This window comes from Molossus molossus, unplaced genomic scaffold, assembly GCF_014108415.1.
Source record: "Molossus molossus isolate mMolMol1 unplaced genomic scaffold, mMolMol1.p scaffold_m16_p_4, whole genome shotgun sequence".
Lineage (NCBI taxonomy): Eukaryota > Metazoa > Chordata > Mammalia > Chiroptera > Molossidae > Molossus > Molossus molossus.
Window position 1 is genome coordinate 81,652,526 of NW_023425377.1, and position 22,816 is coordinate 81,675,341.

Consider the following 22,816-nt stretch of genomic DNA (forward strand, 5'->3'; position numbering starts at 1 on the left):
CCCTCAGCCCAGAGAATGCCTATGAACACAGATGCCATGGCTCTGGGTTTGAATCCAGACTTTGCCCAGGAGCTTCTGTGTGACCTCAGGAGAGTCACACAGACTTTCTGAGCCTGTTTCCCAATTTGTGACATGGTTCATGAGAGCACAACTTTAGAGTCTCTGTAAACTTAAAGCTCAGCCCAGAGCAGGGTCTTGCACACAATGGCCCTCACATTCCACTTGGGAAGAAAAGGGAGAGCTGGATATTAGCTAGACCAAGGGGACACCCGCACCAGGGCCCTCACTGCATCTCAGGTGTCCTCTGGACTGTTAGGGAGGAGTAAGGGCGCCACCGTGTGGCCAAGGCATGGAGAGGTGCCTGGCAACTTCAGCCCCTCATAAAGGGTGTCAGTTCTCCCCACTTTTATCTCCCATCCTCAAACCCCAAGGTCCCCCAAACCAGCTCTCCTGTCACCACACCACTGGTGCATGTCCTTTGGTGTGCGGATTCCAGCCACCCCTGGCTGTGGCTCGCCTCTGTCATGCAGAGCGTGCTCAAGATGGCAGCAGCATAGGGAGTGGCTGAATTCACCTAATAGGCAGCTGAATGAACAGCTTCTGAACAGCAAATGAGAAAGAGACAAAACAAAGAAGGCGGGATCCATAAGGTGGCAGGAGCTCTATTCAGGAGATTTGGCCTGCAAGGTCAGCACAGCAGGTTCCTAGCTACACTGCCTGGAGCCCTTTGTCTCCAAACAAAGGGACAACAGGGCATCACCATGCGCACCTAGCCTCCCTGCCAGGGAGTTACTCAGGTACACAGACCAGAGCCCCAGGTGTTATGTGCCTGCCCAGCTCCAACCACCTTCCCAAACTATCCCTCACACAATACCTACATAGAGGTCGCTTCTATGCCAGACCACTTTCTCAATGACAAACGAGAGAGAACGTATAGAGCATTGGAGAGCAAACTGCAGGAACTGTCCAGGGTAGGGGTGCATCAGAGGGGCCATGAGTGCCATTGTTCATGTCCCCTTCACCTCTATAGGGCAGTAGGGGTTCTGTCCAAGGGCTTTGGCCTGCCTGCAAGGTTGCCTCTGAACAAAGAAAGCAAACAGGATCAACAGGGCAGCACCACACTCACCTGGTCACCCCACCTGGGGCCACTCCAGCTCAGTGGCCAGTGCCCTGAACACCTTTGGCTCCCACCAGCTTCTCAAAACCACTAGGCATGTGCTGACTATACAGAGGCTACTTCTTCATCAGGTCACGTTATCAAGACTGGGAGAGACAGGTATTTTGTCTAATTCAGATAAACTTAGAACTCAGACAAAATGAAATGACAGAATATCTCTCAACTGAAGAAACAAGAAAAATCTCCAGAAAAAAAAGATATTTGCCTGATAAAGAATTCAAAGGCGCCCTGGCCAGTTTGGCTCAGCGGTTAGAGCGTCGGCCTGTGGTCCGGAGAGACCCGGGTTCGGTTCCCGCTAAGGGCACGTACTTCGGTTGCAGTTTGTCCCCGGCCCTGGTTGGTCGTGCGGGTGGCAGCCACTCGATGTGTCCCTTCACATCGATGTTTCTCTCTCTCTCTCCCTTCCTCTCTCTCCCTCCCACTCTATCTGTACAAAGAATGGAAAAATATCCTCGGGTGAGGATAAAAAAAAAAAAGAATTCAAAGGAGATGTCTAAGAACAATGGACAGGACTGGCCTAAATCCTTTCACTAGCCCAGCCGGTGTAGCTCAGTTGGTTGAGTGTTGTCCCATGCACCAAGAGGCCGCCAGTTTGATTCCTGGTCAGGGCACATGCCCAAGTTGCGGACTGGATCTCCAGTATGGGGCATGCAGGAGGCAGCCAATCGATGTTTCTCTGTCATGGATATTTCTATCTCTCTCCCCCTCTTCCTTCCTCGCTATCTAAAAACTCAATTTAAAAAAATTGTTTTTAAACCTTTCACTGAAAGAAGTTATAGGGCCCTGGCCTGTTTGGATCAGCGGTTAGGGCATCAGCCTATGGACCAGAGAGTCCTGGGTTCAGTCCCCGCTAAGGGCACGTACCTCGGTTGCAGTTGGTCCCTGGCCGTGGTTGGGGTCATGTGGGTGGCAGCCACTTGATGTGTCTCTCTCACATTGATGTTTCTCTCTCTCTCTTCCTCTGGCTCTGTCTGAGGATAAATGCAAAAATGTCCTTGGGTGAGGAGAAAAAAAAAAAAAGACAGTATAGACCTGGTACTTGACTACTCACCATGACCTGCCTACTTAGGGATTTATATCAGATCCTCCTGTGAGGTTACTTTCCATAGAACTCTCCTCTTTTTTTCTCCACAGTACATACTTAAATTTGTTTTTCTCCTGTTAACCTGTTTTATGCCAATTTGATTAGACCAGCCGAAGAATCTAAAAGGGTAGAAGGTAAATTTTTGTGCCTTTTAACGTGCAATATTGAAAAGATACACAGAATATAAATTTATGATATTCATGCATTCTTTCAACGAATATTTACTGAGAACCTCCTTTGACCCGAGTATATAACAGAACAGAGTAATGGTTAAGCATTAACGATACACTGACAAAAATAAATGTTATATAACTATTCAAATACTGACTAGAAATACCTATAGGAAAGTGTTCATGAAACAATGTAAAGTAGAACACACAATTTTATAGACAGTATGTAAAACTATGTACAAATAATAATAAATCTAGGGGAGGGAGTAGAATTCAAAGAAGTGGTCATAAGGATGTTCTCCAAATGTGAGTGAAATGGAGGAACTTAGGGAGAACTTTAACAAAGAATTAGAAAGTATAAAAAAGAATGAACGATTTGGCTCGGCGGTTAGAGCATCAGCCTGTGATCCAGAGAGACCCGGGTTAGGTTCCCGCTAAGGGCACATACCTTGGTTGCAGTTTGCCCCTAGCCCTGGTTGGTCATGTGGGTGGCGGCCACTCGATGTGTCTTTCACGTCAGTGTTTCTCTCTCTCTCTTGCTCTCTCTCCCTCCCACTCTATCTGAACAAAAAATGGAAGAATATCTTCAGGTGAGGATTAAAAAAAAAACAAAACAATCATGCAGACCTAAAAAATACAATAACTGCAATAAAAAAAACTCACATATTAGAAGGAATTAACAGCAGATTAGCTAACACAGAAGAATGAATCAGTGACTTGGAAGACAAACTAGTGGAAATCAGAACAGAAGGAAAAAAAATTGAAAAACCCAAGACAGTTTAAGATACCTCTGGGATAACATCAAACTCTCCACATTCACATTATAGAGATCCAAGAAGGAGAAGAAAGAGAGAAAGCAACAGAGATTTTACTTAAATAAATAATGGTTGGGCCCTGGCTGGAAGTACAGAGAGTTCCAAACAAGATGAACCCAAAGAGACCTCACCAGGACATGTAGTTAAAATGGCAAAAGTTGAAGATAAAGAGACAATCTTGAAGGCAGCAAGAGGAAAACAAAGAATTACATACAAAGGAAATCCCATAAGGCTATCAGCTGATTTCTCACAAAAATAAACTCAAATTAGATTAAAGACTTGAATATAAGACCCAAAACACAAAGGCAGAAGAAGACATAGACAGTAAACTCTTTTACATCACTCTTACCAATATCTTTTTGTATATGCCCCCTTGGACAAGGGAAACAAGAAAAAATGAGCACGAGACTACATCAAGCTGAAATGTTTTTACACAGCAAAGGAAACCATCAACAAAATAAAAAAACAACTTACTGATGGGAGAAGATATTTGCAAATGATTTTTCTGATAAGGGGTTAATATTCAAAATATGTAAATAATTCATATGACTCAATATCAAAAAACAAGTAACCCAATTTAAATTTTGGCAGAGGACCTGAATAATGATTTCTCCAGAGAGACCATACAGATGGCTAATGGATATATGAAGATGTTCAATGTCACTAATCATCAGAGAAATGCAAATCAAAACCATAATGAGATACCACCTCATACCTGTCAGAATGGCTATCATCAATAAATCAACAAAAACATGCCCTGGACAATGTGGCTCAGTTGGTTGGAGCACTGCCCTGGGCACCAGAAGGTCTCAGGTTTGATTCCTCGTCAGGGCACATACCTAAGTTGCAGGTTCCATCCCTGTACAGGATGCAACCAATCGATGTTTGTCTCTCTCGTCTCTCTCCCTTCCTCCTCTAAAATCAATTTTTAAAAGGTGGTTGTAACGTAACATTTAAAGTAATATTGACTTCGCTGGCATGGTTCAGTGGTTAGAGTGTCAGCCTGTGCACTGAAGGGTCACAGGTTCGATTCTCTGTCAAGGGCACATACCTAGGTTGCAAGTTGGATCCCAGACCCTGGTCGGTCGGGGTCATGTGGGAGGTGGCCAGGTGATGTGTCCCTCTCAGGTCAACTTTTCTCTCTCTCTCTCTCCCTCTCCCTCTCCCTCTCTCTCTCTCTCTCTCTCTCACTCTATCTGAAGATAGATGGAAAAGTATCTTCGGGTGAGGATTTAAAATAAATAAATAAACAAGTGTTGGTGAGGATATGGAGAAAAGGAAATCCTTGTGCACTGTTGGTGGGATTGTAAACTGATGTAGCCACTATAAAAAACAGTATGGAGTTTTCTCAAATAATTAAAAATAGAGCTGTCATATGATGCAGCATTCTGGATATTTATCCAAAGACATTTGCATCCCTATGTTCATTGCAGCATTATTTACAACAGCCAAGATATGGAAACAACCTAAGTGTCCATCCATAGACAAATGGATAAAGAAAACATGGTACATATACAATGGAATATTACTCAGTCATGAGAAAGAATGCAATATTGTTATTTGCTACAACATGTATGGACCTAGAGGGCATTATGCTAAGTGAAGTAAGTCAAACAGAGAAAGACAAATACCATATGGTTTCACTTATATGTGGAATCATAAAACAAAAACAAATTAATAAAATAGAAAGAGAAAACTGAAATGATGGGATGAGGGAGTGAATGACTTTATTACTCCTTGTGACCCCGCCCCTCAGTGTCTCCTCAGGAGGCCACTCCCCCCGAAATCACGCTGTCGATCCAGGCGGCATAGCTCGCCACACGAGTGTAGATGCCAGGCTTCTTGTAGTTGCCACACACACGGGATCCCGAGGTGACCACGCCCACGGCCACGCCGCCGCACACCAGCGGGCCCCCGGAGTCGCCCTATGTGAGACAGGTCCGTGAGGGGGTGTGCACCACCCTACCCAGGGCCCCCCATCCCCGCCCTCCAGGGTCCTACTTTGGTTAGACCACTGCAATTCCCACTCTTCTCTCGGGCCGAAACCCGTTCCCTCACGTGTCAATCTCCCCAGGACCCACCCACTACTGCAGGACCCACCCACCAAGGCCCTGCCTCCCCAGCTTGAGCTCAGTCGGTTCTGTTGGCTCTGCCCTCTCACCTAACCCGCCCCAATGCCCCGCCCTCCTGGCCCCGCCCTTCCACTGATCCCGCCCTCCCCATATCCCCCCCTGTCCGGCAGAGCCCACCTTCCGGTGGTTCCGCTCTATTGGCCTCCCCCACCCCTCAGTCGCACCCTCTGCAGCTGGCCCCGCCCGACCCTGGCCCCTGCCCAACCCTACCCCACACCTTGCAGGTGTCCCGGCGGTTGCTCTCTGCGCACATCATGCGCTCAGTGATGGTGCCGTCGTGGTACCTGCGCAGGTTGCAGGTGGCACGGTCCATCACCGGCAGGAGCAAGTACTGCAGGCGGTCGGGCCGGCGGCCGGTGTGGCTGACCACGCCCCAGCCGGCCACGTCGCAGAGCGTGCCCCCTGCCACTTCGCGGTCCTCGCGCTGCCAGGGCAGGGGCTTCACGGCGGGGCCCAGAGTGGCATTCTCAGACAGCTGGGGGTAGGGAGAGGCGGGTGTCAGGGTTGCAGGGGGAGCATGCAGTAGGAGGGACTGTGGCTAGACTCTCTGGGACTGGGGGGAGGGGAGGCAGGCATCAGGATTGGGGGTCGCGGGGTGGTGGGAGGCATGCAGCAGGAGGCAGTGCAGCCAGGCTTGGCGGACCTGCAGCAGCAGGAGATCGTGGTCGATGGTATCTGGCCGGCTGTCAGGGTGGGGCACAGCTCGGAGCACACCATACAGGTGCTTGGATGGCTCAGGCTGCGAGAGTGAGTGTGCGCCCAGGAGCACCTGCATCGTCTCGTTGGTCCTGGGTGTGGGGCAGGGTCTCTGTCATATCCACGTCATCACCCCATCCCAATCCCGTCCCCTGCTCTGTGTTCCCCATCACCACCACCACTCACGCGTCCTCCAGACAGTGCGCTGCGCTCAGCACCCACTGCTCAGCCACCAGGAAGCCGCCGCACACGTGTGTGCCGTTCACCTGCACCGAGGCCATGTAGGGCCGCTCGTGAGATTTGGCTTCTTCGCCGCGCAGGATCCGGCCGCGGGGCTGTGCCGCTGTGTGTAGGCAGGTAGGCTGAGGACTCCACGGATGACTGCAGCCCAGCCCTCAGAGATCCCCTCCACCCCTGAGGTCACTCCAGCCCCCCTCAGACCTGGAACTCCATTATTAGAGCGCCACACCCCAGGGTCACAAACTCAGATGCTTGAGGGTCTTGGGAACAATTAGCGAGTGGTGGGATCTGGGGCAAATTCCATTCTATACGCAGACTTACAGCTTTGATTTCACATAAAATCAAAGACCAAACCAACACTCCTAGCAGCCTCTGCATACGCAGGCTGCCAGTTTCCACTGCAGAACTGCATGTTCTCACTCTCACTGTGGGGAAAGCTTGCATTTCAAATCCAAGTTTTGAGAAATGCTGGACTTTCAGAGCTTTTCATTCACCTGGGTGCTGCCCCCTTTCTGCCTACCTAGTAGGGCTGAGGGACAGTCCTGTTTGATGGAGAGGGCCCCCTGACTGACTACCCTGCAGTCACCCCAGTTTCAGGTCCATTCTCACCACATAGGGCCACTCCTAGAAGGATCAGAGTCGTCAGGAACGTGGAGAGGTCTGCCATGATGCTGCTGTGGCCTCAACAGTAACCCAGGCGGGACCCTGGGGCATTCTTATGAGAGTGGAAGGTGGGCGGTTCCAACAGGCCCTATCTGCCCAATGGGCAGTTGCCCAGCTGGGTAAAGGGGAGCCCGCCTGTCTGTTTCCGCCCTCTTCAGTGTGGGGTTGTATCTTGCTGGACTCTGCACCATAAGGGGTGCCTCCTGCCTCTGTGTACCTGGCCCAGGGCTGGCCCTGGTGGGGGGAGTAACTCCTCAGGGTGGAAGAGCAAAGCAGAGGGATGGACCCATCCCAGCACCCCCAGCCCAACCTCCCAAGAGTGTCCTCCAGCCCTCAAGTTTCGCAACAGCAGTTAGAAACCACAGTTTGTAAACAACCCACTTCCTTATTTTTCTACACCTCCCTCCTTTGTCTTCCTCCTCCATCTTGTAAAGGAAGTTGGATGAGGGTGGGAGAAAGGTCACCCCACACCCTTGTCCTCATTGCTGTTGTTCTGAGGCCTGACACTCCAACAAGTAGAATGTTGGAAAGGTGGTGTGTAGGGGCAGTTGGAAAGACTGTGCCTTCAATAAGGAAATGGAAATGGAAAGTTCAGAGTCTGTCTTCAGGTGTGGCTTGATCCAGGCACCTTAAACAATGTCAGGTCTCTATCTCTGATTTCCCCCTTCCTCCTTGATGGCTTCTTTCCTCAACAGGCTCCCTTGTTGTGGCCCAGGAACCCCAGACTCAGCTCAATGCCTCAGTGGGCTCCTCCCCCAATTTCCCATCACTCTAGTCAATATCTCCAGGTTGCTTTTAATTGGCTGAGCTTGGATCACATGCCCCCTCCCAAACTAACCACTCCAGGCAGGGGATGGCAGATTCTGAGGAACAGAAGAGTGGTAGGTGCTGAGACCGAAAGAGTAGGGTGGACCTTGGACATCCCCAAAGGGTCCAGTACACGATACTTTCCCCTCTTTTTCTTCTCTCCTCATAGAAGATTATTTCATACATACAGAAAATAATAGAATATAACAAATGTGCCCTGGCAGGTTTGGCTCAATGGTTAGAGCGTCGGCCCGCGGACCAGAGAAGCCTGTGTTTGTGTTCCCACTAAGGGCACGTACCTCGGTTGCAGTTGGTTGGGGTCATGTGGGTGTCAACCGCTTGATGTGTCTCTCTCACATCGATGTTTCTCTCTCTCTCTCTTCCTTCTTCTCTCCCTCCTGCACTGTCTGAGGATAAATGCAAAAATGTCCTCGGGTGAGGATAAAAATAAAAATAAAAATAAAATAAATAAAAAAATAACAAATGTGATCTGTTAGATCCTAACATGTTTCCTTATTAAAATCAGAAGTTCTGAACGAAAGCCCATGAGGACATGGAGTCCAGATTATGTAAAAATGTTCAAAATTACAACAAAGTTTGGAAACAACCCGGGAAGATGGGGCAGTTCAATAAATAACCCTGAACGTGTCCAGATGCCTTGGGACAACGGAAGACCGCCTGGGTATAGTATTAAGTGGAAAGAGCAAGGCAGCTGGTCACTTTTCTAAGAAGCTGGCACTTGGGGGGAGGCCAGATAAGGGAACAGCCTGCAGAAAGAGAAGGCAGGCAGAGGACACAGCCAAGGCAAAGACTCTGAGGGTTCCCAAGGGACCCAGAGGGAGGGGATTTAGGGCCAGGGGACAAGGAGGGAAAGATTTATCCCAAACTCATGGTGTATATGTGGGGGGTGACATTACCTGTTGTTATTACTCTCATTTATTTGTTTGCTTGGGTGACTATTTCCTCCCCCACCATCAGACTGTAAGCTGCATGATGGCAGAGGCCACGTCTATTGTGGTCCCCACCCAAGGCCCAGGAAAGCAGAAGTGTAGTACAAGTCGGTCATGCCTGCCAGGGCAGCAACTTTCACTGAGGCTGGAGGATGCCTTGGGAATCTTCTGCTCTGCTTTTTCCCACTTGTCAGAGCAAGAGGTGGAGGAGGGCTTGTCTGTGTCACCCAGTGAGACCCCAATCTGTGGCTCTGCCCTTCCCAGACAGCACCTTATTCCTCCCCACAGGGAAACAGAGGTTCGGGCGACCAAGTTGCCCAAAGTAAGAGCGGGGACTCAAATTCAGGCTCCGGAGAATGGCTTTACCTCTTTGCACCTCCTCTTTCTTATCTGTGAAACATGGCATTGATGGAACCTGCCTCAAGGGCTGGAGAGAGTCCAGATGAGCCAACACTTGCAAAGACTGAGAATGATTCCTGCACCTGATAAGCACTCAACAAACACCTGCTACAACGCTTTGTATCATAACAACCTGTAACTCTAACTCAGTCATGTTTTACAGAAGGGAAACCAGAAATAGTAACTGGCATACTTTTGTGGCAGGAGAGGAAGGAACTTCTTACCCTAATGCCCTGGTTTTGCTGCCATCTGGTGGCAGCATAGGAGTGAGATGCTCAAGACATTCTCCTGACTACTTGATTTTTTAAAATCCTCACCCGAGGATGGATGGATATATATATATATATTTACATTAATCTTTCAGATAGAACTGGAGAGAGGGAGGGAGGGAGGGAGACAGGGAAAGAGAGAGAAACATCGATGTGAGAGAGACACATCGATTGGCTGCGACTTGTACAACCCCAACCAGGGCCAAAGACGAACAGCAACCAAGGTACGTGCCCTTGGCCGGAGATGAACCCAGGACTACTTGGTCCGCAGGCGATGCTCTTACTGCTGAGCCACACTGGCCAGGGCACTCCTAACTACTTTCAATTTCCAATTGCACAACCAACAAACGCCCAGACACATTCTACAAAACAGAGAGGGTTTTATTGTGCCAAATGCTGCATAATGCAGTATGGGATGGCCCGGCCAGGGGCAGGGGAGGTGGGGTGACTGGGGCAGCCCTTTCTAGTGGCTCCGACTTGCAGGGTCCCTGGGGTGGAGATGAGGGTGTCCATCATGTCGGCGAATGATGGAGTTGATCCAGTTTGAAAACTGCGCGACGGGAGCAAAGGCATCTGGGTAGAAGCCAGAGCCACAGCTTCCCCTGATGAAGGAGTCGATCCCATGGATCAGCCCATTGCAGACCAAGGGTCCACCAGAGTCCCCCTGTGTGCAGAGCCGGGTGAGATTAGGAGGTTAAGCTTCCAAAGCCCCTTATCCACCCACCTCCCTTCAGGGTTGGGAAATCCTCCTGGAGTCTGGCTTGCAGTCCTGGTTGCTGCAGTGGGAGTGGGGTAAGAGCTGAGGAGGGTGTCACAGGTACTTACAAAGCAGATGCCGGCCCGCCGGCGTGGTACCAGTGTGCACACGTTGGTGGAGCGGCAGAGGGACGTCACCACAGTCACATTGAGCTGCTGTAGGACTCTGGGTGGTGGCCGGTTTGTGCCCAGCTGACCCCAGCCCATGGCCAGGCATCGCACTCCATTGCCTACACCTTGGTCCTGCTCAGGCAACCTGGCCACCTGCACATTGGCATTGATAGTGGCTGACCCGTTCAGCTGCAGTGGGCAGAACAGAGTACCAAAGAGTTACACGGGGCAGTGGGTGCTGACTCTTCCCTTTCCGAGCCTGTTTCCCCACCTGAAGCTCCGTGGTAGTTCTGGTATTTTATGGAGTAGGATGCCCGTCCTACAAGATGCCCCCCACCCTGAGCTTCAGTTTCCCCGCCTGTGAAGTAGGAGCAACCACAGTGGCTCAAGGTGACCTTGGACATGTCTTGAGTACAGTAAACAGTAGGTACTCAATACACCAAACTATGGGCAACACCAATGACAACAAAACCCTTGTTCTAGAACATTATAGATAATAATCATAACTCTATAAGCCGTGGGAAAAGGAAGGGTTCTCCCTCCAGTTTCCCACCACTGAATGTGGGGAATTTTGCCCCATTTCACAAGGACAGGGACTGTTCATGTCCTCGGCCACAGGGCACAAATAATCACCACAGTCTGTTGATGGACAACTATTCAGAGATCTCTGCATCCTCTTGTTCACTTGCTCAGCAGCCTTACCAAGTGGGGCTTATTTTCCCAGGTTACACAGGTGGAAACTGAGACCCAGAGATGACCTACCTACCCAATTAAAGCCAGATGTGAGCCCTAGTCTATAGCTCCTTCGTCACCCTCCCGAAGCCTCAGGCCTCCAGGCCTTTGCACCTGCTTGGGCATGCCTTCCCCAGCTGGGACATCCCTTCCCTGCCCAGCTGGCCTCGCACCTGCAGAATCACGATGTCATTGAGCAACCTCTGGGCATCGAAGCCATTTTCAAAGACTTGCTGAACGCTGAACAACTGCCGGGTGGGTTCACGCTTCCTCAGGTTGTGTGCCCCCAGCACCACCTGCACTGACTGGAAGTTTCTGCAGCAAAATGGGTGCAGGAGGTGATTCGAGGTAGCTCTGGGGTTTGGGTTGGCAGAGAGACCCCAGGGCTCAGCCGAGCCCAGCCCCATACCCATGGGGTGCCTTGCCACCCAGGGCAGATTCTTGGACCCCTTGGCTGAATGCCTTCAGTTGGGCTTGGTAGAGAAGGTGTGTTAATGGGGGCACCCTGGAGGAGCCCAGGCCCTGGTCTCACTCCCCACCCTCCCATCCCCCCACCCCACTTTAACAGATGTGGAAACAGAGGACCTGAAGAGGGAAGGTGTGCTTGGGAGTAACTCACCTGCCGTTCACACAGTGCGCAGCCGACATGACAAAGTTCGGGGCCACCAGGGTGCCACCACAGAAGTGTCTTCCTCGCTGCTGTAGGGACACCATGAAGGGCCACGCATGGGGCTGGGCCTGCCGGCCCCCCACAATCTTGGAGGCCAGCACGCAGCCTGAAGACATTTAGGGGTGGAGGTAGTGAGCGCCTTGGAGGAGCCCTACCCTACTGGGTCAGTTAGCTTTTGAACTCCCACCAAGAACCTATGGGTCAGGGCTCTTTCTTCATGTGCTTGTTGCCAGATGAGGAAACTGAGGTACAGAGAGGAGAGAGGGGTCTGCCACTGCCTCCTGCCAGGGCTCAGCTAGATGTGGACCTAATTTGGCTTTGGAGTCCCCAGAGCATGCCCACTGACCTGTCCCTGCTGGGTTTAAACTCTGGACTCTGATCTCCTCCCCACTCTGAACCTCAGTCTCCTCCTCTAGAAATGGATCTCCTCATCCCAGCTGCCACCTCCCATAAGGATAAGGGGGCCACTTGGGTCGAGGGCAAAGTTGAGAGGCTGGAATGAATGTCCAGGGACTGATGGATGGACAGGCATGTGGTCCCACTCACCAGCCAGCAGCATGGTCAGTAGGATAGAGGCAAGGGCAGGGCCAGAGTGTCTGCAGCTTTGGGTCATGGTTGGGCGGGGGCTCCGGTGTCTCTGTTCCCTGTACCCACCAGGCCCTCTTATAGCCCAAAGCCTGGGAGCCGTTGCATTGCCCCATGATGGGACCAAGTGTCCCCACTTCCTTTTTCCACCCTCAGGAATGGATGAGGGCAACGATGGGAAGAATAGGGCTGGTGTGTACAAGGGGCCTGTGATGGCTCCCGATAAAATTCACGACACAAATTTGAAAGTCAGATTAAAAATCTGTTTTCTTTTTAATTAAATTATTGGTGTAAAAATGCTTAATAAAATTATATAAGTTTCAAGTGTACATCATCTGTATATTGCATTGTGTGCCCACCACCCAAAGTCAAATCCTCTTCCATCACCATATATTTGACCCCCTTTACCTTTTTTTTTTAAAAAGTTTTATGGATTTTTGAGAGAGAGAGGGAGGGAGGGAGAGAGAGATAGAAACATTGATGTGAGAGAGATACATCGACCAGCTGCCTCTTGCACGCCCCTTACTGGGGATTGAGCCTGCGACCTGGTAAGTCCATGAGATGACGTTGAATCCTGAGCCACACCAGTCGGGCGACCCCCTTTAACCTTTACTACTTCCAAGCCTTCTTCCCTCTGATAACCACCATACTGACGTTTGTCTATGCGTTTCTGTTTGAACAATTTTTTAGTATAACTGTGTCTCAAATGTTGTAATTATCCAGAAAGGTTGTCATTATTTATCTGACATTCAAATTTAACTGGGTGTTGTATAAATCTGGCAACCTTAGGCCCAAAGAATGTCGGCTGGGTTCCCCCACATGCCTCAGTTTACCCAGGGCACTATAATAGAGACAGTGCATGCAGCTCTGTCCTGACATTTTACAGGGACAATGGGAGGCTGCTAGGTCCCCATTTGAGATGAGAAAATTGAGGCACAATGAGGCCTCCCCCATGAGTTCCTACCCAGTGACATGGTGAGCATACTGGGGCTTGAACTCAGGCCCCCACAATTCACAGCTGGATGGTGAGTTGTTGCCCACCTCCCTGAGTCTTGGGTCTCCCTCTCCAGGCCTGGCTTTCCAACTTCTTTTCGGCTGTTACTCATACTGGGGAACTCATTCTCACTCTGGGCCCTATTAGTCCCTGGTCACCAGCAGGGGTTCTGGGAAAGAATTCCTCCCCCTTCCCACCCTCGACCCCCTGAGCTTTGCAGAACCCCTTTCTGGCCTGGGAAAGGAATCCTGCCCAGGCCTGGGGGCTGAACCATGAATGTCGATGGAAGCTTAAGAGCTTCTTCCTAGGGCTGTGGAAGAACTCAGGCCAAACTATGGAGAAGGGGCCCAGCCCCCACCCCATGGCCCTGTTCCTCTTCCCACCTCCCCCAGAATGCTCCAGCAGCAACCGTTATAGCCAAGGCTGTCGCAAGAAGCAACGTTCTCCTGACCTGGAGCAAGGTTCAGGGGAGGGGACCAACGGATCCATCTGCAGGAACAAGTGCGTGGGGACACCGAGGACACTCAGAGCCAGAGCTGGAGTTCCGTTTGTCCCTGGGTCCTCTTCCATTTGTAGCCACAGGCAAGCAAACTCCCAAGTCTCATCAGTGAGGATGATGGCTTGGCTATCTCAGAGCCTGGCACATAGCAGGTGCCCAGTGTCCACCCTTCATCCCTCCTTTCATCAGGTGCACATCACCAGTCTGAACCCCCTTCCCTACTTGGCAGAGTCCCCACCTCATTGGCTTACATTTACCATATAGCACTTAGTAAGCACCAGCTGTATACACAACCCTGTTTCCAGTCCAGGGATGAGGGAGAGTGGAGGAAGCCATATCTAGGGGTGGGGTGCTCAGAAAGGGAGACCCTGTTTAACCAAAGATGTATTTTTTTTAAATCCTCACCTGAGGACATTTTTGCATTTCGGATAGAGCAGGAGGGAGAGAGGAAGAGAGAAAGACAGAAACATCAATGCGAGAGAGACACATCCACTGGCTGCCACCCACACAACCTCCACCCAGGGCCGGGGACAAACTGCAACCGAGGTACGTGCCCTTAGTGGGAACCGAACCCGGGTCTCTCTGGACTGCAGGCCGACGCTCTAACCGCCGAGCCAAACTGGCCAGGGCAAAAGAGGCATTTATTGAGCACCATCTGTATACTATGTTCACACATCTCATGGTCCTCAAGTCTATTGACTCTGGGTGCATATCCTGGCTTGCCCACTTGCCCACTTCATAACTTCAGGCTACTAACTTAACCTGTCTGTGCCTCAGTTTCCTTGTCTCTAAAAGAGAAGTTATAATAATAGGCTCTATTGCATAGGATTATCCCACAAATGAATGAACATTTGTAAAGTTCTTATATAATAAAATAATGTCCTGGAGGGCTTATTAACCATTAATCACCTCCAGGAGGGCAGGGTGGTGGTTGCCTGGAGAGTATAGGCTGGGAGGCAAATGCTAGGCTTCTAATTTGTAATCAGAGTAGTGGTGACACTGGCCATATCCCTGTAATGAGTAATGAGTCAACCAAATAAGACAGTACACTTTATATGCCTAAGTTACACTGCAGGGAGAAAACGATGTGAGTGTCTTTCCCCACTGCTGAAGGCGAGAGGGGGAACCCCTGAGCTGTAGGGAGTGGCCCCACCTGGCTGTGGGCCCCAGCAGCAGAGATGCCCACCCTCAGGGCTTCCTGGGGAACCCATTGCTCACTGAGGCCTCCCATCCTGCTTGTTATTCCTGTAGGTTTGGCATTTCCCGAATCTATCCAGGGTCCCCCAATCACTGATCCTCAATTCCTACTATTGAGTTTGATCTTTGCTGTGCAGAGATTCCCTGAGTCCTCCTCCATTTGTAGCCACAGGCAAGCAAACTCCCAAGTCTCATCAGTGAGGATGATGGCTTGGCTTTCTCAGAGCCTGGCACATAGCAGGTGCCCAGTGTCCACCCTTCATCCCTCCTTTCATCAGATGCACGTCACCCCCTTTCAGTCCGAACCCCCTTTCCTACTTGGCAGAGTCCCCACCTCATTGGCTTACATTTACCATATAGCACTTAGTAAGCACCTAAGCCATCTTTCACACACAAGGCCACAAAAACAAAAAACATCTCTTGCTGTGTTTTTGTGGGTCCTTCTGTTCCCAACATTCCCTCTAGCAAACCTCTTTTACCCCCAATGCTGTGGGATTTTTATAGAAATCACTTTCCTGCCTTGGGCCCCTGGGAAATGCAGGGAATCCCCAGCACCCCCCTGACACTCATCAGAGTAATTTCCCAGGATGCAGCCATGCCCAGTCTTAGCACACGTTTGCTCCTGGCCCTGCTGCTGCAAACCAGTCATAGCACTTCCCCTGGGGTGAGGTGTAAAAGAGTTGCAAACTCAAGCCAGCCTGGGAGTTCTCACTCTTGCTTGAATTTGTACGCTGACACCAGGTGGTGGCAGAATAAATCAGTAAAGAAAGAGCTTTCTTCCCGTTCCAGTATGTCCTGTGAGCAGTCTGGCCCTCTCTTTGAGCCTCATTCCCATGGCTACTTACCCACTGGCCAATGACCTCTACCTCTTCCTGGCCTGAGGCCTCTTCTCTAGGCCCCCCCAGTTCATGTCTGTGGCCCTGCATGCTCCCGCCCCACCACATCCCTGACTTTTCTCCCCCATCCCCTTGACGGTCTCCATCTCAGCCACACCGGACACCTTACTGTTCCTCCGTACTCGATGTGCCTCTGCCTGGGGGCTCTTCTCTTCATAATCCTGTTTAGGCATAGATGCCTCCTCCAGGAAGCCTCCCTAATAACCATTCTGCCTGCCCCTGACTGGGTCAGGAGCCCCATAGGCCCTGGGCACTCCAAGTTATGACAGCCTGGTCCTCCAGCAGCCCCCGAGCTGGAGACACAGAGCTGGACACGATACCCCTGTCCCTGAGGGTCAGGGTGGGGCCCTTGGTCAGTTCTGAGAAATGTCTGCGGTGGCTTCGTTTTTCAGATAAGGAAACTGAGACACAGAGATGGGCATCAACTTGCCCGGGGCCACTCTGGCGGGGCTGGATTAGAACCTATGTCTATGGGCAATGTGACCGGGGCCCTCCACTGGCTTCCAGTCTTCTGCTCCAAACCGCCATCCAGAGTCTGGGACTGGGAGACTTGGATGCTGGGGACCCTTGGCCACTCTCCCCCACGTCTCCCCATATGGGAAGGACAGACAGGAGCAAAAAGAGGGTTGAAATTTTTATTGACCTCAACGTGAGGCTGGGCACCAGCCCCTTTCCCCCCACTAGGGCTTGATCGCTAGCCTCAGTGAGGCCCCTGGGGAGGGATCTGGGAAGTGGTTCAGGGGCTGCCCTCACCCCCCACGCTTCTCAGCACAGACTGAATCCAGTCCACGTAGAGGGCAACTCGAGCGAAGAAGTCAGGGTACTGTTGGGAAGCGCACTCCCGGATCAGGAAGGAGTCCACGGCCTGGAGGACGCCGTCGCAGATCAAGGGGCCGCCAGAGTCCCCCTAGAAAGGGTGGGGACAGGTTGGTCAGTCACCCAGGATGTGTGGAAGCCTAATTCATTTAGTGGTAAAATGTTTCCAGTCCAGAATTTTCTTTAAGACATGTGGGTGACAAAGGGAGATGAGGCCATTCTGGAGGACAGTGGATGTTTATTGGCCTCCTGCTATGTACCTGGACCCTTGGAATGAGGCTGAACAGGTCACCACACATCCCCAGGGTCCAATAGTGGGCCCCAGGGTGGGAAAGCCCCTAGACCCACTGGGTAGACATAAGTGTCTGCCCCTCTGTGCCTGTGGGAGCTGAGGCTGTTCCACACTCCACATGCTGAACTCAAATGATAAATGTCTCCCTCTTCCAGATGGGGAGACCAAGGCACAGCCTGCAACTGCTCAGTAAGGAGAAGGTAGATTTGAACAGCGGCTACCCACCCACCCTCCCTCCTATGGGCAGCTCCTGGAGCCCACTCTGCTGCAGGGCAGCCCAGCCTCTCAGGAGGTCCCTCTGGCCATCCTAACGTGGTCCAGGGCACTGCAGCAGGTACGTACAAAGCAGATGCCAGCTTTGCGACGAGGAACAAAGGTGCACACATTCTCTGGCCGACAAAAGAAGGTGACCACAGTGACATTCAGCTCCTGTAGGATGTTAGGCAATGGTGCACGGGTGCCCAGGCGGCCCCAGCCCATGGCCAGACACTGGGTGCCGTGGGGCAGCAGTTGGTCCTGCTCGGGAAGCGGGGCCACTGCGACCTGGGTGTTGAGGTTGGCGGGGCGGTCCAGCTGGGGCAGAACGAGAGTGGGTGGGCAGTGAGACCCTGTCTCTAGGCCCCATAGCCACCCCCTTCTCACATGCACTTATGTCCTGACCACCCCAAAGTGCCTCCTCTGGACCTTTCTTTGCACATGTTGTTCCCTCTGCCTGCCCCCCCCCTCAAGTTCTGTCTCAGGGGTCACCTCCTTCAGGGAACCTGCTCTGATTGACCCTCCAAACCTCACCAGGGCTCAGTTTTACATTCTCTGAGACCATGGGCCTCCCCTTTGTAGCATTTGTTACTGTGGCATTCATTCACTTACAGAGCACTTATTGAGTGCCAACTGTGTGCTCAGTCCTCTGTTGAGCCCTGGGGATACTACCTCTGCCCTCCGGGAGCTAATCTTTCAGGGAGTTGGAGAGGCGAGGAGGATGACAGATGTACTGTCTCAAGGGAAGTGATGAGACGGTGAATGTAACTCAGGGGAGGGTTGACTGTCTTTCCACTGGGGTGAGGGGAGGTCTTGATGAGAAGGTGAGGTTGGGGGTGAGGATGTTGTGTGGATGGGTACCGGGCAAAGGGCATAGCCAAGGCAAAGGCTGGGCGGCAGGTGGGGCGGCTATTTGGGGGGCTATTGTCTGAATGGCTCTCTCCTTACCAGGCCTACTGTGTACCAGATTATATCTCAGCACTTGCAGGGGCCTTGCATACAGTAGGCACTCAATACGTTTGCTGAGGATGAACAAAGGGGTCCTACCAGCCCTGTGGGCCCTGCCCACCCACCTGTAGGAGGAGGATGTCATTGAGGTGTTGCTCTGGGATATAGTTGTTGGAAAACAGGCGAGTGACGAAGAATTGCTGTTGGCTGGGTTCCATGTCCTGCAGGTTGTGGGCCCCGAGCACCACCTTCACCAGAGCCAGGGGCCTGAAGGGTCAGGGTGCTTATCATTTGCCTCCCACCATGTCCACCCCCACCCCCATGGGCATCGTGAAGTCCAGAATGCAGCTCCCTCTGCCTCCCTCAGACCTAGGGCAGACCTCGCCTCCCCATCAGACCCACGGCAGGACATTCCCTCCCCTCCTCTAACCCAGGGCAGGCCTGAATCTCCTCACTCAGACCTCGAGCAGGTCCACCCGAGCACTCACATGTTCACCAGGCAGTGAGCAGCGGTCAGCACGAAACTCGGGTGGATCAAGGTGCCCCCACAGAAGTGGTTTCCTGTGATCTGTAGTGATGCCATGTAGGGCCGCGAATGGGGCTTGGCGTCCCGCCCACCCACAATCTCTGAAGCCCATGCTGCACCTGAGAAAGAGGGGCATCAGCGCTGTCCCTGCTGGGCCCATCCCCACCCACCTCCCTAGGAGGGAAGCACTGGGCTTTGCCCATTTCACAGATGGAGAAACTGAATCAAATGCCCCAGACCTCCCCCTCCCTTCCCTTGGGGCATTCATCCCAAGCATCAAATGAGTCCTGCCCTGGTCCTGCCTCAGTCTCCCCATCTGTGTGGTGAGGGCATTGGGCTGGCTGTTGTGGGTGGATATTCCCCAGAATCAGCAGGGCATGGACAGATGGACGAACAAACGGGTGGTCCCACTCACCACCCAGCAGCATGAACAGCAAGACGAGGGCCAGGGCAGGACTGGAGGGTCGGTGGCTGTGGGTCATGGTCCAGTGGGAGCTCTGGGATCCCCTTGCCTGCTCACCCCCTCTTATAGCCCAATGCCTGGAGGCCGTTGGGGTTGCTCCATGCCTGGACTGGGCGTCCTCACTTCTTCCTTTCAACTTAGGGCCCCAGGGAGCTGGGGGGTAGAACCACACTCCAGGACAGGAAGCACTGGGCTCAGGGTCCCCACTCCCCTGTGAGTGTGAGAAGCTGCCTCCTGCCCACCCCATGCCTGGGTCCCCTGGACAAGGGGCAGCATGGCACAGCCCTCAGAGGGTCACACACACTGCACTTCCTACCTCTTCCGATGGGGTCCTTTTGGCCTGAGCAAAGAGGACTGTGACCAGCGTGTCCAGGTGTGGGGGACAGGAAAGGACAGGAAAAGGTGGTGGGGGCCACAGAGCCATGTGCCCTTCTGTGACCCATAAGAATTCATTGTTCCCTCTAAGGCAGAGCTTCTGCCCAGGTGATTGTCCCTCCAGGGGACACTGTGGAGGGACATTTGGTTGTCAGCACTGTGGGTGCTCTAGGTATGGAATGTGTGGGGCCAGGAATGCTCTTCAACCCCCCACAGTGCCCAGGATGGTTTCCCATAGAGATGATCGGCTCCCTCTCCCCAAGTGTCAACGGGAGAAACCCCAGTTCATTATTTGGGAAAAATTAGAGTTCACTCACTGCTCACAGTAGACACCAGAATAAATCCTGATGGTCAGATGGTATAAACTAGGGTGACCCCAGCATCTGTGAGTCACCTCCCCACTCCATCCCACTCAGGCTGAGTATTTAAGTGTGTGCATCCTCCCAGGACCTCAGTAGGCAGAAGGTTACTGAACGCAGTCTCCTGGGGTCATTGGAAACCCCTCACCCAGGGAGTTAAAGGAACGAGGTACTGACATTCGCTTCAACGTGGATGAACCCTGAAAACGCCATGCTCACGAGAGAAGCCAGACACAAAAGGACAAATACTGTGTGATTCCATTTATGTGAAATGTCCAGAACAGGCACATCCAGAGACAGGAAGTGGGTCTGGGGCTGGGGAGTGACTGCTGATGGGAACAGGAGTTTCTTTTTTGGGGTGATGGAATATTTTAGAACTAGGTAGAGGTGGTAGTTACACATTGTGAATGCACCAAATGCCATTGAATTGTTAAATGGGCCAAGTTGTATGGTTTCATACAACTTGTATATTTCAATAAAGCTTTTAAATTTTATCTTCAGAAAGAATGGGAGTGATGGGAAGAGAGAGAGAAACATGGATGTAAGAAAGATACATTGACTGGCTGCCTCCCTTATGACCCCCACTAGGGCTGGGGACAAACGGCAATGGAGGTACGTGCCCTTGACCGGAATCGAACCTGCGACTTTTTGGTCCGTGGGCCAACGTTCTAACTGCTGAGCCAAACCAGCCAGGGCAATAAAGCTTTAACCAAACAAGAAAAAGAAACACACACACACACACACACACACACACACACACCCTACCAGATAACTCACCCACCAAGGGGGAGCCTCCTGGAGGGTCTCAATGTCCTCCTCTCCAAGTGCTCTGCTCCAGGTGCACATCACACCAAGGCTGGGGGACAGGCAGGTGAGTGCAGAGGTGGGGGCTGCCTGGAGGCAAAGGGAATGGGGGGGGAGCTCCCCACTTCAGCAAAAACTATGGGCTGTGGAGAGCCTGGGGGTAGTGTAACAGGAGGGAACAGTCTGGAGCCTCTGGGGGTCCAGGTGGCAGGTGGAGGGGAAGAGGGGGCTGGAAGCTGCTGCCTCGTCTCTTCCCACTCCAGCTGTGGATGGCATAACAGGCAATGGCTGCAGAAGCAGGAACCTGCAGGAGCAGGAACTGGGTCTATTGAGTCACCAGGACCCGAGCATGGAGGGAAAGAGAGGGAGCAGGTTCAGCCTGCAGTCTCTATTTTCAACTGTCTCTCTTTTTCCTCTCCTCTCCTAACAAAAGAAAAATACTCTTTTCCTGTGTCAGTATGGGAGGGCTCCGGGCTGGGGGACCATATGCTCTTGGACTCCAACAGCCCTTGGGCCTCAGTTTCCCCATCTGAACAATGAGCAGACAGTGACTTTACCTCTCTAAGTTGCTGACTCTGAGACCCCAGATCCACCTCTGCTGGGGGTGTCCCAGTTACCCGCCCACCAAGGCATACACTCACAGAGTTCTCAAACCTCAGGACTTTTGCACACCCCATAAGTTGAAAGAAATGGTATCTTTGAGAAAGTTTGTTCATATTTCTAGTATAATGAATGAAGGTGAAGGTGTTTCTGTACCCTTAAGATTTTTTTTATACTAAGTATTTTATTTGTATGCTGCTGCCGTGTATATAAAATAATCACCTTGTGGAACAGAAATTCATGAAAATTCAGAGAGGTGAATGTTAAGGACTGACAAAAGCAGAAGATTGTATAGTATGGCACATGTTACAATATAAGTTTTTTTTCTTTATTGATTTTTAGAGAGAGAGAGAAAGGGAGAGATTAGAAACATCAATGACAGAGAACATTGATTGGCTGCCTCCTGCATGCCCCCCACTGGGGATCAGGCCCACAACCTGGGCATGTGCCCTGACAGGGAATTGAACTGGCGACCTCTTGGTGCATGGGTCAGTGCTCAACCACTGAGCCACACGGGCCAGGCCAAGATAAGTTTTTTATACAGGCTTCCAATTTAACTCTCTCTGAATATTCATCGGTTCAAGAAAAGTGGCTTAGAATACCTTCAAAGATTCATTTCACTACAAAAAGAAACAGACTTTCTGGGGTCTGAAGGGATTGGTACTTGAAGATACTCCAGTCAGCAGGGGTCGTGTTGAGCATTCTGCAGACAGAATTGTTTCAAAGCTGCAGCTGCCTGGGAAATCTTCAGGCGGTTGAGCCTGGCTTCCAGTCACAGTTGTTGAATCACTTTCTTCATAGTGGTGACGCTGGAGGAACCAGACATGGTGCAGAGAGAGCCGGGCAGGTTTCTCCTTAAGATTTTTTTGTGTTTCTTTGCTATGAACTGCTCACATCCTGTACCCTTTTTTCTTTTTACTACTGGGCTGTTGTTTCTTTCTTATTGATTTTAGGTGCTCTTCATATATTAATCATAATTATATACTATTAATATATAAATATATAGATATATAATAAATAATGATATATATCTAAAGTTTTAAATAATTTTATTTTAATAAACTTATATAATAGCCCAGCCAGTGTGGCTCACTGGTTGAGTGTCGACCCATGCACCAAGAGGTCGCCAGTTCGATTCCCGGTCAGGGTATATGCTCAGGTTGTGGGCCCAGTCCCCAGTGGGGGGCATGCAGGAGGGGCCAATCGATGTTCTCTCTCATTGATGTTTCTCTCTCTCCCTTCCTCTCTCTCTACAATCAATAAAGAAAAAATATTTTTTAAAAACACATATAATATATAATTCTATTTATTATTTCTATATAATTGTATTTATTATTTAATAGTTATGTTTTAGCTCTTTCAATATTAGAGTGACTCACTGTCACTTCTGTGAGTCAAGTGACCATCTTTGGCCAGTGTCTCATTTGCCTCTTGACTTTGCTGCACAATATATTCTCAACCAAAACGAGAGGTGGTTAAGTGGGCCTAGAATCTCACAGATTGGGGTTCAGACCCCACACTGGCTGTGTGACCTCA

General features: G+C 51.2%; 3 protein-coding genes and 1 pseudogene across 3 annotated transcripts; all 4 read right to left on the reverse strand.

Moving 5' to 3' along the window:
* Positions 1 to 4,948: 4,948 nt before the first annotated feature.
* CFD (complement factor D) lies at positions 4,949 to 7,245 on the reverse strand. The gene is made up of 5 exons (XM_036240448.1): positions 6,924 to 7,245; positions 6,261 to 6,417; positions 6,022 to 6,166; positions 5,596 to 5,853; positions 4,949 to 5,171 (listed from the first exon to the last, which is right to left on the reverse strand). The coding sequence occupies exons 1-5, from the start codon at positions 6,979 to 6,981 to the stop codon at positions 5,010 to 5,012; spliced, it is 780 nt and encodes a 259-aa protein (XP_036096341.1). The 5' UTR covers positions 6,982 to 7,245; the 3' UTR covers positions 4,949 to 5,009.
* A 2,620-nt stretch (positions 7,246 to 9,865) lies between these two features.
* On the reverse strand, positions 9,866 to 12,284 carry ELANE (elastase, neutrophil expressed). The gene is made up of 5 exons (XM_036241869.1): positions 12,218 to 12,284; positions 11,621 to 11,777; positions 11,175 to 11,316; positions 10,228 to 10,458; positions 9,866 to 10,066 (listed from the first exon to the last, which is right to left on the reverse strand). The coding sequence occupies exons 1-5, from the start codon at positions 12,282 to 12,284 to the stop codon at positions 9,866 to 9,868; spliced, it is 798 nt and encodes a 265-aa protein (XP_036097762.1).
* A 4,294-nt stretch (positions 12,285 to 16,578) lies between these two features.
* LOC118616223 (myeloblastin-like) lies at positions 16,579 to 19,161 on the reverse strand. Its single transcript, XM_036241698.1, has 5 exons — positions 19,095 to 19,161; positions 18,642 to 18,798; positions 18,279 to 18,420; positions 17,293 to 17,523; positions 16,579 to 16,749 (listed from the first exon to the last, which is right to left on the reverse strand). The coding sequence occupies exons 1-5, from the start codon at positions 19,159 to 19,161 to the stop codon at positions 16,579 to 16,581; spliced, it is 768 nt and encodes a 255-aa protein (XP_036097591.1).
* A 2,739-nt stretch (positions 19,162 to 21,900) lies between these two features.
* LOC118616560 lies at positions 21,901 to 22,106 on the reverse strand (annotated as a pseudogene).
* Positions 22,107 to 22,816: the final 710 nt, after the last annotated feature.

What these genes read in the sequence shown, in the direction of transcription:
- ELANE (XM_036241869.1), bottom strand. Translation starts at nt 12,284, where the DNA reads ATGACCCAAAGCTGCAGACACTCTGGCCCTGCCCTTGCCTCTATCCTA. An exon ending in ACTGACCATGCTGCTGGCTG is followed by an intron (nt 11,778 to 12,217) that starts GTGAGTGGGACC and finishes AAATGTCTTCAG; the next exon opens with GCTGCGTGCTGGCCTCCAAG. An exon ending in ATGACATCGTGATTCTGCAG is followed by an intron (nt 10,459 to 11,174) that starts GTGCGAGGCCAG and finishes TGCCCACTGCAG; the next exon opens with CTGAACGGGTCAGCCACTAT.
- CFD (XM_036240448.1), bottom strand. Translation starts at nt 6,981, where the DNA reads ATGGCAGACCTCTCCACGTTCCTGACGACTCTGATCCTTCTAGGAGTG. An exon ending in TCTAGGAGTGGCCCTATGTG is followed by an intron (nt 6,418 to 6,923) that starts GTGAGAATGGAC and finishes GCCTACACACAG; the next exon opens with CGGCACAGCCCCGCGGCCGG. An exon ending in ACCGCCGGGACACCTGCAAG is followed by an intron (nt 5,172 to 5,595) that starts GTGTGGGGTAGG and finishes TGTCTCACATAG; the next exon opens with GGCGACTCCGGGGGCCCGCT.
- LOC118616223 (XM_036241698.1), bottom strand. Translation starts at nt 19,161, where the DNA reads ATGACCCACAGCCACCGACCCTCCAGTCCTGCCCTGGCCCTCGTCTTG. An exon ending in GCTGTTCATGCTGCTGGGTG is followed by an intron (nt 18,799 to 19,094) that starts GTGAGTGGGACC and finishes CCTCTTTCTCAG; the next exon opens with GTGCAGCATGGGCTTCAGAG. An exon ending in GCTCACTGCCTGGTGAACAT is followed by an intron (nt 18,421 to 18,641) that starts GTGAGTGCTCGG and finishes CTGACCCTTCAG; the next exon opens with GCCCCTGGCTCTGGTGAAGG.